This window comes from Haplochromis burtoni, unplaced genomic scaffold (assembly GCF_018398535.1).
Source record: "Haplochromis burtoni strain Fernald_Lab_line unplaced genomic scaffold, NCSU_Asbu1 Contig_113, whole genome shotgun sequence".
NCBI classification, from domain to species: Eukaryota; Metazoa; Chordata; class Actinopteri; order Cichliformes; family Cichlidae; genus Haplochromis; species Haplochromis burtoni.
Window position 1 is genome coordinate 165046 of NW_024582474.1, and position 13761 is coordinate 178806.

General features: G+C 40.2%; 1 protein-coding gene across 10 annotated transcripts in view; it reads left to right on the forward strand.

Moving 5' to 3' along the window:
- slc4a5b (solute carrier family 4 member 5b) overlaps positions 1-13761 on the forward strand; it is a 61681-nt gene that overhangs the window by 15217 nt on the left and 32703 nt on the right. For 8 of the 10 annotated variants that reach the window (XR_006054701.1, XR_006054702.1, XM_042223503.1 and 5 more), the window contains 12 exons: positions 489-618; positions 695-855; positions 3896-4051; positions 4225-4332; positions 5022-5077; positions 11735-11892; positions 11982-12069; positions 12149-12303; positions 12637-12762; positions 12850-13024; positions 13104-13237; positions 13324-13504. Coding sequence is in view for 8 of the 10 variants with exons in the window: in XM_042223503.1 (XP_042079437.1) it covers positions 489-618; positions 695-855; positions 3896-4051; positions 4225-4332; positions 5022-5077; positions 11735-11892; positions 11982-12069; positions 12149-12303; positions 12637-12762; positions 12850-13024; positions 13104-13237; positions 13324-13504 (1628 nt within the window). In the remaining 2 variants the exon portion in view is untranslated. The remainder of the gene's footprint in view (positions 1-488; positions 619-694; positions 856-3895; positions 4052-4224; positions 4333-5021; positions 5078-11734; positions 11893-11981; positions 12070-12148; positions 12304-12636; positions 12763-12849; positions 13025-13103; positions 13238-13323; positions 13505-13761) is intronic. The other 2 variants (XM_042223509.1, XM_042223505.1) reach the window with 1 other exon arrangement.

Sequence of the window (13761 nt, forward strand, 5' to 3'; positions counted from 1 at the left end):
TATATATATTTATATTCTATTCTCTGTGGCAGTGAACCAACACCTGAAGCAAGATATTTAACCCCTGGATGGTGTTGTAATCAATTGGGAGCTTCCAATACTCTGGAAAATACTGGATTTAAATCCTCCAGAAGCAGAAAAAAACTCCCTTAAAACTCCTTTAAAAACATGATGACAACAGAAAAAAATAAGAATTTAATGAAAATATTGTTCCCAATTCTGTTCATCTGGATGTAGCGTTTTCAGTGGGAGAAATGTTTCATCACTCATCTAAGTGACTTCTTCACTCCCTGAAGTCGCATGAAAATATTGTTGTTATGTATTTATGTAATGTTATGTAATTTGCCTAGACACACCCTTCAATGGAAATTTTATATAATTTATATAATTTCTGTATATGATGAACAATTAATCATCTTAAACTGGCTGACTGGGATATACTGGATATCTGAAGCTAACTTTGTCTCTTGTTTGACCTCTGTTTGTAGTGTCCCCTGCTGCTGAAAGGCTGCGCCACATACTGGGAGAGGATGATAGCACTCCAACACCAACAATATTCACTGAGATGGATACATTACAGCAGGAGGGTGGTGAATTAGAGTGGAAAGAGTCTGCAAGGTACACACATACACACAGTAAGGTAACAATTTCTTGAATTCGGGAAGTAAAACTTAATTTTCCCTCCTTGTTGTAGATGGGTGAAGTTTGAGGAGAAGGTGGAGGAGGGAGGAGAAAGATGGAGCAAGCCTCATGTTTCCACACTCACCCTCCATAGTCTGTTTGAGCTGAGAACCTGCCTGCAGACAGGAAGTATTCTGCTCGACCTAGAAGGCTACTCACTGCCACAGATCGTGGGTGAGTCATACAGAATATAAAAATCTATATAGATATATAGATTTAATTTGTTGATATTCTAAAAATATTCTTATTTTATTCTTGATAATCCCATATTGTTTAACTAATCTGTCAGAAAACTCTTTTCCTTCGATTATATGTTCCAAGTATTTCATTCGTTTCTCAGAATCAGCACCAGAATACTTGATTAATCCCTAAGGAAATTTACAACTCCAAACTGGGAAGTTTATCATATTATTGTTCTGTAGTATATCAGGATTGTTCCAAATATGTGTACGTCCCCATGGTATTAGTGAAGACTCATTTAATTTAATTCACTCTAGAAAGATTGGCACCTAGTTCAGTCTTTTATTCCGTGATTACAGATGCCGTGCAGCGCGTCCGCCTCCGCTGCAGCAGCTCTGCAGACCTTGCCCCGACACATACCCCTATGCCCGACTGAGGCCGGGTAGCCATCTGCCCAAACGCGCAGAACCCCACCACAAGCTGGCGTCTGGTGGAGATGGGTGACATTCTCAGAGATTTGACCGACTGAGTCCCATAGCGAGGCTTTTACTGCAGCAAGTGATTCCACTTCCTGATGGCTGAATTTCAGAGATTCCCTCAGGAATTTAAATTCTCAGTGTAAAATCTCCATTAAGGACAACCTTGCGTTGAAGCGGGACAATCGCTTATCGATTTAATTCAGGATGCTGGCAAAGTCTTTGCCGGCCAGCGATGTTGCACCAGGGGGTCAGCTGGGTGACTTGGAGGATGGCATCTCATTCTTGGTTAGGGAAGATGTGCTCTGGGCCTTGGAGATCTTGGAGAGTGTTCAAATTCTCATTGACGTCCTCCAGCGTATTGGAAATGATTAAGCAGATATGGATAGTTATTTGTCAAAGGTTTGGTATACTTTGGTATAATTGAAGGTTAAAAAATGCTTGTTTAATTCTGAGCTACCACTCAGTTCTGACCTACCATTCTATTTTTTCTGCCAAGTCTCTGGAAGTCTCACTTACAGTATTTCCTTTCTGTCACTTACTTTTACGTCACTTCTGTCACTTACCTCTCCTTCCGTCACTCCATTTTTTGTCTTCATCCATTTGATGGACAAGGATGTTTTTCTTATATGTTTTCTTTCTTATCTTATCCTGGCTTAATTCCAGTTTCTTCAAGGCTCTGCCTGTTCAGAGCCTAACCACAGTTCAGAAGTCTGGTGTATTCCTTGGCCATTTGGGCTCCTGGTAGCTAAAATTAGAAGGGACGCAACTTCTTGATTCCCCTTTTCATTTTCATGAAAATGCCCCATACTGCTGGGGCACTGACAATACAAAATACCAGTCTGCTGTACTGATATAGGCCTTGGTGAGTGTTTATCACCAGATATTTCCTGGATGTCTCTTCTATTTCCATCTGAAGGTAAGTCTGGGTGAGATCAATTTTTTGTGTTTGCCACCTGCCACCGCTGTGAATATGACTTCTATCCGCTGAAGTGGGTACTTACAGCACAAGGTACAGGACATGCCTTGTGAAATCTTGGTTATGCGTTGTCCTCCAGTATATAATATTTTTCAGAGTGCCAATTCCTTCTTTGAACATCTGAGCGTGTTTTATTAAGTATCTGTTTCAGTCTTTGAGCCACAGAATGTACACTGCCAATCTCATTGACTTAATTTATTTCAAGTTGAGTTGGATGTGTTTCAACCAGCCACGCCCAAATAATGGCACACCTCATTGCCAGTTTGTTATGTTCTCTTATATAACTTAACAATGTAGTTTGCCATCACCAGTGTGTGAATGTGTGTGTGAATGGGTGGATGACTGAACGTGTAAAGTGCTTTGGGGTCCTTAGGGACTAGTAAAGCGCTATACAAATACAGACCATTTACCATTTTACCATTTAACTACTTAGACACATTGCAAACCTTTTAGGCAAATGTGACTTACTTTATTTATTTATTTACTTATTTATTAAACATGTTGTGGAATTGCATAAGCAGATCATCTGCACATGCACCACATTTGGTATTGTTCTGCGAAGAACAATGTATTGCTATTGCTAAATACATAACTCACTGTATTCCTCCTTTTGAAGGCTGATGTGCAGATATCCTCTCTGACCCACAGACATCATGACCCATGCCTCTGAAGCCATTATTTCACAACCCCTGAGGTGGCAGCCTGGCGGGCCTCTAGGATGACCTTCTGCTGCTCCTACATCAGTTTCCGATGCACCCCCGTGTTTATATATCCCAATTTCTTGGCTGGTGCCTCCCTTGATGTGGGTTTGGAAGGCTTTGCTTCTTTATCTCGAGGTTTTGTCTCTGTAGCAGTGATTTCCCCAGCTGGATTTTTGGGTTGACATCCGGTTGGCTGTATACCTTCTCTTGGCTGTAGCTGTTGTCTACCACATTTCTGGGACATAATGTTGAAAGGTCTCTGATCTGGATCTGGGTAATGGCACCAAATGTTGAATTTTTGACCAGGCACCCCGAATACAGGGAAGTCTGGAACTGACTCCCTGTTTAAAGAGTCTCTGATTCTTTGAGTATTACCCACTAGGCAAACAGCGCTTAGATGGAGCCAGGGATGAGACTTGCCAAGCTCTAACTGCTTCTCAGTCTTTAAGATATTGATATTGATCCCATGTTTGGCCGGGTGGCCTTGTGGTCAAACCCAAGCCCCCTCAGTCACACTAGTTATCAGATTTATCTTCTCTATTTATGTACATTTGATAACTAAGTAAGTTAGAATTCAGTGGTCTTGAAAAATACTGTCTTACAAGGGGTTAAAAGGGAATGTCCACAATCGCCACGCTTCATGTATTTGTATATACATTTCACCTCTTAACATTCACCAGGTAACTGGCAGACAGTTAAATGGTTTCAATTTGTCACACACTAAAAAGTATGGATTCAGAAAGTGGATTATGTTGAATTTTAAATAAGTTATAAGAGTGATAAGCAGTGATAAGGCTTCCATTTGGATATACCAAATTGATGAGAAGATGTGAGTATAATGTTAACATATTAACTGGGCTGGAATCTTTCTGTTTCAGAGGAGATTGTGGAACAACAGATAACTGATGGTCTCATTCCTCCTGATCTTAAGGAGAAGATTATATTTGTGTTGCTCAGGAAGCATCGTCATCAGACCAAGAAGCCAATCCACCGCTCTCTGGCAGACATGGGAAAATCATCCAATACTGCGTCTAGTAAGCATGTGTATTCTGTGTGTATGCCTTTTTATGTACCAATTAGTAGTTATGAAAGAAAGTGATCTAACCTTCTAATCAACTCCTGACAACCTTTGTTTTCTCCACCATGTTGCTCACTACCTGTTTCACCTTCCCTCACAAAATCACTGCTGTTGCTGCTGCTCTGTCAGGCCGTAGTCCTCAGGTTAATCTGAGTCGTAGCACTAGTTCAGCTTCTGGGATCCACCGCTCCACAGAAGACCTACGTTCTCGGCAGTCAAGCAGCCTTGGCCGCCTGCGTGAGTCACACAAACACACACATGTAATACATGCACCACTACACAAGGATAAGTTTACAAGATTGACTTTTACTTCTAAATAGGTTCTCATTGGTGTATTAGTACACCATGAAATTCAAGTACTGAGAACTTGTTAGTATTTCCAGTTGGTGGCCAGATTTTAAATTCTTAGCTCTTCCTTTCTTAATATCTATGCTTTTCATCTTTTTTTTGATGAGAAAAATGATCCCAGCCAACTCCCAGCTGTTGCATGATTTCAACACCTGTGATGGCTTTGTGTGTGTGTATATATGTGAAATGTGTTAAGCATAAAGTGTGTTTACTTGAGAGATTATTGGTCCTATTGTGTGCACCTTTGCTGATTTCTTATGTGCAGCCATCTGCGTGAAAGGGATTAGTAAAGGATTTGTGTAGAATGTTCTTATTATTTTGCTTTGATTGTATTTGTTCCCAAATCTCCGTGGGGAAAAAAGAGAAGCAAATAATTAAAATATAATCCCCAACAGAAAAGGCTGTTCATGATTAAGTTCATGCTCTTTCTGTTGCTCAAAGGACCATTTATTGGGGTTTATTTACAATTTTCACTAAATGAAACAAAATGTTCTTGATGGGAACATCACTCAAGCATTAAAACCTATTTTCCTTTTATTTTTATCTAATCCAAAAGGTCTCATTTGCTCCATTTACAGATCATGCTCAGAGTAGAAGCATGAATGATATTTCAGACACACCAAGCACTGATCAGGTAACTTATTTTTCAATATTTTACATGTGTGCTACTCTCTATTTTTTATCTACATGTGTCTCTTACATCAGCGGTCCCCAACCCCCGGGCCTCGGACCGGTACCGGTCCGTGAGTCGTTTGGTACCGGGCCGCGAGAGTTGAGGCTCAGGTGTGAAATGTATGGTTTTCAGGGTTTTTATCGGTTTTCAGCGTTATTTTGTTATCGTTTTTATCGTTAACTCGGTTTTCCTGGGTCTTTTCACGTGTGTTATGAATAAATCTTCTTTTTTTCGGTAGCGGTACTAGTTTTATTTTGTTGTATTTATCCACGACACATTAAAGGCTGGTCCGTGAAAATATTGTCGGGCATGAACCGGTCCGTGGCACAAAAAAGGTTGGGGACCGCTGTCTTACATGTTTGTTCATGCTATACATCAGGGTCATTCTATATAAAATCATTCAAATATGGAAACAATCTGAAAAAGCTTTTTGACCCACTGTTGTACTTTAAGGAGCCTATAACTCCAAGTTTTGGATACTTTCGTTAAATAAATCCATTGCATAATAAATGACTGTTTTTAAGGAGGTCAGGTGGGAGGAGCTGATTATATGCAAAGTATGGCAGAACAGAGAAGGCATTGGTGATAAGAATACGATATTAAATCTGAAATAGGAGAGCTAAGGAGGAGGTGCTTGCAAGGGCACAGCAATTGTAGGCATGCTACAGCCAAATGGATGCCAGCCGAGATTGTGGAAACTTGGCATTATGTCCTTCTGAACTAACACTAAGCTCATATAATTTGGTCATTTACAAATTCAAAATTCGTGAACCTGCATGAGGTTTATAAAGAGTTGTAGAGTGCCATTTAGCTTTAACCCATCCTTGGTGTGTTGTTGAGTTACAGCAGGCAACTTTTTTTCTTTTCAATTGAAAAGCTTGAAAACAAAGGCTATTTTACACTCTGCTTAGCTGAAACCAACATTACCCAGAGCAGCTGGTGATCATAGGCATTTAAATCTAATGAGTTCCAACATGATAGGTGTTATATTGAGAAATAAGGCTGCCATAGAGCTTAGAAAGAGAGGTAGCATTTTTATCAGCAAAGAAAAGTATTAAACTAAGAGGACTGGAGTTGGAAATACCTGATCTACACAGACAGGAATCCAACACAAAGCTACTCAAGAACCCAAATTAACAAGTAACAAACTGATGGACATTTAGGCTTGAAACCTGTTGTCACGGGTAGGGTGCCAAGAGTGAGAAGACCCTAATGCAGAGATAGTTTAACAAAAAGTGAGCTGTTAATTTGGCCGACAACATGGTATAAAATACAAAACACGAAGAACAGAAGAAATATATAACGTCAAATTACAAAACTGGGTGTGAACCAGGAGACACCAGGGACAAAGAGAGACTCAGACAACAGATACACATAGCAGGGTGATTAGGAGTAACAGGTGAGGCATAACTGCATATAATGCACAGGACACACCGGCCCCCAAAATAAAACAGAAGCGTAACCACTGAAACAGAGACAAAAACACACAAACTTGACATAGACGAAAGGTAAAGAGAGACACCACTGGCTGCACAAGGAGACATAAAAAGCCGAAAGACAGGAAATAGTCAAAGGAAGTGGAAAGGGAAATAAAAGAGAACATATTAACATGAATAGACTAAACAGAAGGGAACTGACAAAGGAGGAAGGGAACATAGAAAGTAACAGATTTTAACCGAACACAAGGTACACAAAACAAGGCACTGGCAAAATAAGACTGGAAGTATAGAATGCAGAGAGGCAACCTTGACACACAGAAAGGGAAACAACCACAGAGACAAGACTGACTACACAAGAAGGCACAGGCAACACAGGGGAGCATGATAGAAAAAAATTAAAGAACAAAACCAATCTGAAAACTATATAACCAAACTAAGAGCCTAAAATATAAATACTAAGTGTGAATGCAAGACCCATACACAACAATATTTTATTTACTGCTTCAGTCCATGCATGTTATCTAGGGGTAGCTTTTCAGCTGCTCAGAAGCCGTGTTGCCTCACTTGTGCTCTGTACTCTGTATCCTCCACACATGCCTCCTCAGTACCTGACATATTACTGAAATAGGGAGAAAAAATAGAAACAGCTGTGGTGTCCAGCCTCCTGTATTCACTTATCACTCATGACCGGGTTCAGAGACAAACAGGAAGACTCCGCTCAGGTGGGTCTTCTGGCCCAGACAGGTTGAGTCCCCACAATAGCGGTCATTAGTGAGGGTGGTGAGATGGAATACCGAGCTGTGATTGACTGCTAAGTGACAAAGACCAAAGAATTGATTGTGGACTTTAGGAGGACAAGGAAACCCTTGACCTCTGTTTCAATCTAGGGGGTCGATGTGGACATTGTACACGACTATAAATACCTCGGAGTACACATAGAAAATAAAATGGACTGGGGTAAAAACACATATGCACTCTACAGGAAGGGCCAAAGGCATCAACATCTGTCGGACAATGCTCAGGATTGTTTAAGAGTCTGTTGTGGACACTTCCATCCTCTATGCTATTGCATGATGGAGCAGCAAGTTACGGGTCGCAGACAGCAACACACTCAATAAACTGATTCGCAAGGCCAGTAATGTTGTGGGGACAGAGCTGTACTCCCTTAGGGTGGTGTTGGAGAGGCGGCTGTTGTCCAATCCATGATGTTGTTCAATAAGGACAATGCTGGATAATACCTCCCACCTACTCCATGACGTGCTGGCCAGTCACAGGAGCACATTCGGTGAGAAACTGAGATTACCCAAATGCACCACTGAATGACACAGGAAGTCATTCCTGCCTGTGGCTATCTCCCTGTACATCTCCGCCATCTAATGCACAGCACGCACTGCAGTAGTTACACCCTTTTGCACATGCGCTACAGTAAAATGAAACAGGTTAGAGTTAAATGTCAATAATATATATTTCACCTCTGTAATATTCTTGATATTTAAATTGAGCTGCTTGTATATACAGTGAGTGCAGAATTATTAGGCAAGTTGTATTTTTGAGGAATAATTTTATTATTGAACAACAACCATGTTCTCAATGAACCCAAAAAACTCATTAATATCAAAGCTGAATGTTTTTGGAAGTAGTTTTTAGTTTGTTTTTAGTTTTAGCTATTTTAGGGGGATATCTGTGTGTGCAGGTGACTATTACTGTGCATAATTATTAGGCAACTTAACAAAAAACAAATATATACCCATTTCAATTATTTATTTTTACCAGTGACACCAATATAACATCTCCACATTCACAAATATACATTTCTGACATTCAAAAACAAAACAAAAACAAATCAGCGACCAATATAGCCACCTTTCTTTGCAAGGACACTCAAAAGCCTGCCATCCATGGATTCTGTCAGTGTTTTGATCTGTTCACCATCAACATTGCGTGCAGCAGCAACCACAGCCTCCCAGACACTGTTCAGAGAGGTGTACTGTTTTCCCTCCTTGTAAATCTCACATTTGATGATGGACCACAGGTTCTCAATGGGGTTCAGATCAGGTGAACAAGGAGGCCATGTCATTAGTTTTTCTTCTTTTATACCCTTTCTTGCCAGCCACGCTGTGGAGTACTTGGACGCGTGTGATGGAGCATTGTCCTGCATGAAAATCATGTTTTTCTTGAAGGATGCAGACTTCTTCCTGTACCACTGCTTGAAGAAGGTGTCTTCCAGAAACTGGCAGTAGGACTGGGAGTTGAGCTTGACTCCATCCTCAACCGAAAAGGCCCCACAAGCTCATCTTTGATGATACCAGCCCAAACCAGTACTCCACCTCCACCTTGCTGGCGTCTGAGTCGGACTGGAGCTCTCTGCCCTTTACCAATCCAGCCACGGGCCCATCCATCTGGCCCATCAAGACTCACTCTCATTTCATCAGTCCATAAAACCTTAGAAAAACCAGTCTTGAGATATTTCTTGGCCCAGTCTTGAGTTTCAGCTTGTGTGTCTTGTTCAGTGGTGGTCGTCTTTCAGCCTTTCTTACCTTGGCCATGTCTCTGAGTATTGCACACCTTGTGCTTTTGGGCACTCCAGTGATGTTGCAGCTCTGAAATATGGCCAAACTGGTGGCAAGTGGCATCTTGGCAGCTGCACGCTTGACTTTTCTCAGTTCATGGGCAGTTATTTTGCGCCTTGGTTTTTCCACACGCTTCTTGCGACCCTGTTGACTATTTTGAATGAAACGCTTGATTGTTCGATGATCACGCTTCAGAAGCTTTGCAATTTTGAGACTGCTGCATCCCTCTGCAAGATATCTCACTATTTTTGACTTTTCTGAGCCTGTCAAGTCCTTCTTTTGACCCATTTTGCCAAAGGAAAGGACGTTGCCTAATAATTATGCACACCTGATATAGGGTGTTGATGTCATTAGACCACACCCCTTCTCATTACAGAGATGCACATCACCTAATATGCTTAATTGGTAGTAGGCTTTCGAGCCTATACAGCTTGGAGTAAGACAACATGCATGAAGAGGATGATGTGGACAAAATACTCATTTGCCTAATAATTCTGCACTCCCTGTATATTAGAGCTATCTCTTATATTTTGTAAACTTTGTAATATATTGTATTATTTAATCAATTTAGTCTGTTACTGTTATTGTCTTGGAGCAACTGTAACCCACATAATTCTGTGCATTACAGTTGATTCTGATTCATGATTTTGATTCTGAACCCTGACAAGGCAACCCTGTAAAATGAAAACCATTTCAGGTGACTACATCATGAAGCTCATTGAGAGAAGGCAAAGGGTTTGTAGCACTGTCAACAAAGCAAAGTGTGGCTACTTAATATAAGAGATATTTCCACATGTCAGCACTGGTACAGATGTGTCTGCTGGGCATGCTTTCTGTTTAGGACAAAGCAGAGTGTACTCAAGAATTGTCAGAGATAACATAGTTATTGAAACAACAAGAAAATAAGGCAGGCTATGCACGTTTTAAGACACCCAGCCTGTAGAAGCTCAGGTAAAGTAACTACAAGTTTAACTTGGCTGTTTTGCTCAGATGAAGCAGACAAGTCATGTTTTTGCTACCTTTCTGTGTGTCTTTCTTAAGGCTGTGCATTCCAGTACACTACTGCACAACTAGAGCGTGATTAGGCCAGACAAACCACATGTACTAACTAGACTCCCTTTCTCTGACCTTTTCCCTGAATGACTCAAACTAATATTACCTCCTGCAGCTGAGCTTAACCAAACCCCTCTACAACACCATAACAACTGAAAGAAGGAGAATAATAAGTGAACTGTGTACAGTATGACTGCCAAAGGCAACTAAAACTCTGGAATGTGTGACCTGGCTTTGAAATGTGTCGTTTATAGTTTCTTAGTGTCAAGAAGTTAGGAGCAGCATTAGCAGATTATGAAGAGATTTTAGTTTAAGCAACATCATTCCAAGACCAAGTGTTTCTGCTTTAGAATAAACTACTGTAATCACAGAGAAAGAAGAGTAAACAACAGGGTTTCAGTGCTGGAGCTGTTCCAGCGATCATCATAGGGAATGTGAGGCACTCGAACAGTAATACGCATGAATTCTGTTAGCTAATTAGGACCACGGTGAGTTTAATTTTATGCGCTTGCTATAGAAATGTGAAGGGGTTATACCAGTCTAAATCTGGTCTAGTTCAGGACACGTTACTCTGAAGGAAAGCTTCTCTTAATTTTAACTATTAGCCATGGCAATGCATCTATGTTACTTCCCAAGAAACTTTTCAATGCTGCTGCTGGTGGAATTTAGTTTAAGCCAACACACAGTTTAGAATTCCTTCATCAGCTGATGCAGAAGTAATCCAAATGAGTGTGGCTGTGGTGAATGGCTGTGGATGATTTTATCAGTGGATTCTGACTATCCTCTGTATCCATATAAAGTCCAAATTTTATGTATCCACAATGCTGTCACAAGGCCAGATAGAGAAGGTTTTACAATCTCATACCAAAATTTCTGCATTTATTTTAAGCTCCTTATTGTATTATATTTAGATTTTGATTTAATGCTTCACTTTTTTGTATTTTGTTCAGTTGAGCTCCTTCTGTAGTGTTTTTTCTACTTCCCTGAGCTATTTTTATTTTGTGATATTATTAATTTTTTTGAGCTAAGTTGATTTTTGATTTTTTTTCTTTGGTGCTGTAACATTGTTATTTTCCAACATTTGGGACAGATAAAGTACTTTTCATTCTCCATCATCATCTTCTTATTGGTGTTGTCTCAAGTGAAAATGGTAAATGCTCAAGGGGATAGAGGAAACTCTAGGACTCAGCCTCTATAGATCCTGAATGTTTACATCTGTGTACCATATTATCATATTACTTGTTCAAATCTGTCCCAAGAAATATCATTGCAGGAGGACCACAGGACACTATCTGCCAAAATGGTTTACTGAGGAGTTCCCTCAATAAAAAAGAAGTCAATAAGAACGTTTTTTGAGCTTTGTTGTTGTCCAGCTGCTGTTGCATTTTGTTTAACTTAGCTCATGCGACCTGATTAGCTACTGACAGACATGATTAAGCAAGCTGATTATGATATGCATAAGCAACTATAAAATGTCAGCTATGTTGAAACACAAATTACACTCCTGCATTTATCCCAAAGGTTTCATTTCTTTGCATTATTCTTTCGTTTGACAGCTTAAGAATAAGTTCATGAAGAAGATACCTCGTGATGCTGAAGCATCCAATGTCCTGATTGGTGAAGTTGATTTTCTGGATAAACCCTTTGTCTCCTTTGTACGCTTGGCTCAAGCTACAACTCTGGGGGGGCTTACTGAAGTTCCTGTACCAACCAGGTAGGTCCTTTCAGCTTCACTGTCAGCTGGGTGTGTCTTTGAATTGATCAATTTATCAACATTTCCCCCCTCTGTTCCCCCTCTGGCAGATTTCTCTTCATTCTTCTGGGTCCTCATGGCAAAACCAAATCCTACAACGAGATTGGCAGAGCCATTGCTACACTCATGGTGGATGATGTAAGTGACTAGCACTAACCCAACAGGATATGCATGCATCAAAAATATTTTATGAGTTATCTCTTTTTCTTTTTTTCAGTTGTTTAGCGATGTTGCCTATAAGGCAAGGGACCGTGAAGACTTGATTGCAGGTGTTGATGAGTTTCTGGATGAAGTGATTGTCCTTCCTCCAGGAGAATGGGACCCCAAGATCCGTATTGAACCACCCAAAAAGGTTCCATCTGCAGAAATGAGGCATGTGCTTTTAATAACGTTTTAATTTTGATCTCAGATATATTACTGTTGGGTTTTATTTTAGCTAAATGCCAAATAGGACGGTTGCTAACCAGTCCAAACAATACCCCTAATCCTAGATTGGGTGCCAGTGATCTGGTGCATGTTAGGAATGTCCACTTCTTCATGCTCTCTCAAAGCTCTTTCTTTAGATAAAGCAGCTTTATTATTTGTACATTAAAAACCATAATGGACTTTAAAAAAATAATATGTATAATGACAGTATGTCAAAACTGGAGATTTAACATTCCAGAGTTGAATTAAAACCTGCTTCCTCTATCGCATTTATCCCAGAAAATCAGTGCTGAACTTGAATGAGCTGGGTCAGGTGAATGGTTTAGCTGGCGGAGCAGCTGGAGGTGAAGATGAGGAGCTTCCAGCCCCACATGAGTTGGGAGAGGAGCTGAAATTCACTGGGAGGTATATAACTGAAAAGGATTATACCACTCCAGTTAAAGTATGTTTAATTCTGCATTTCTAAATGAGCACCCTACTCTGTTTAAACAGGATTGGTGGTGGATTATGGCTGGATATCAAAAGGAAGATCCCATGGTATTGCAGTGATATTTATGATGGTTTCCATATCCAGTCCATCTCTGCTGTGCTATTCATCTACCTAGGCTGCATCACCAATGCTATCACCTTTGGAGGACTACTAGGGGATGCTACTGACAATTACCAGGTCAGAGAGCTGCAAAGCAATACATAGCACATAGCACAAAACTGGACATATTATTATCTGTTCCCTATTTTTCTCATAGGGAGTGATGGAGAGTTTTCTTGGCACTGCTTTAGCAGGAAGTGTCTTTTGCTTGTTTGGAGGACAGCCTCTCATCATTTTGAGTTCAACTGGGCCCATTCTCATCTTTGAAAAACTGCTTTATGAGTTCAGCAAGTAAGATGCACTAGAACACAGTTGAATTCTATATTAAAAAAAAAGTCTAACATAAACATCTCTACCTTATATCATTGTCAATACAGAAACAATGATGTGGACTATATGGAGCTTCGTCTGTGGATTGGCCTTCACTCGTGTCTGCAGTGTTTTTTACTGGTTTTTTCAGATGCTAGCTACATCATCAAATATATGACCCGATTCACGGAGGAGGGTTTCTCCAGCCTCATTTCTTTTATATTCATTTCTGATGCAATCAAGAAGATGGTAGGTAATATTTTTTAATCTAATATGGTTAAGCATCCAATGTTTTTTGCTTTTATCCTTACATCTCCTTTTATCGTACACTCTGCAAACATTTCACACAACAGAGACACAACACTTATGATGCACCATAGTACAGAGCCCGTAAAGTCCAGTAAGCTGACATTGAAAAAAAAAAAATCTGGCACACACTAGATAATTATCTTGTAGGAAAAAAAATCTCACAAGATAAGTTTCTTACAGGAAAACAGATGATCTTG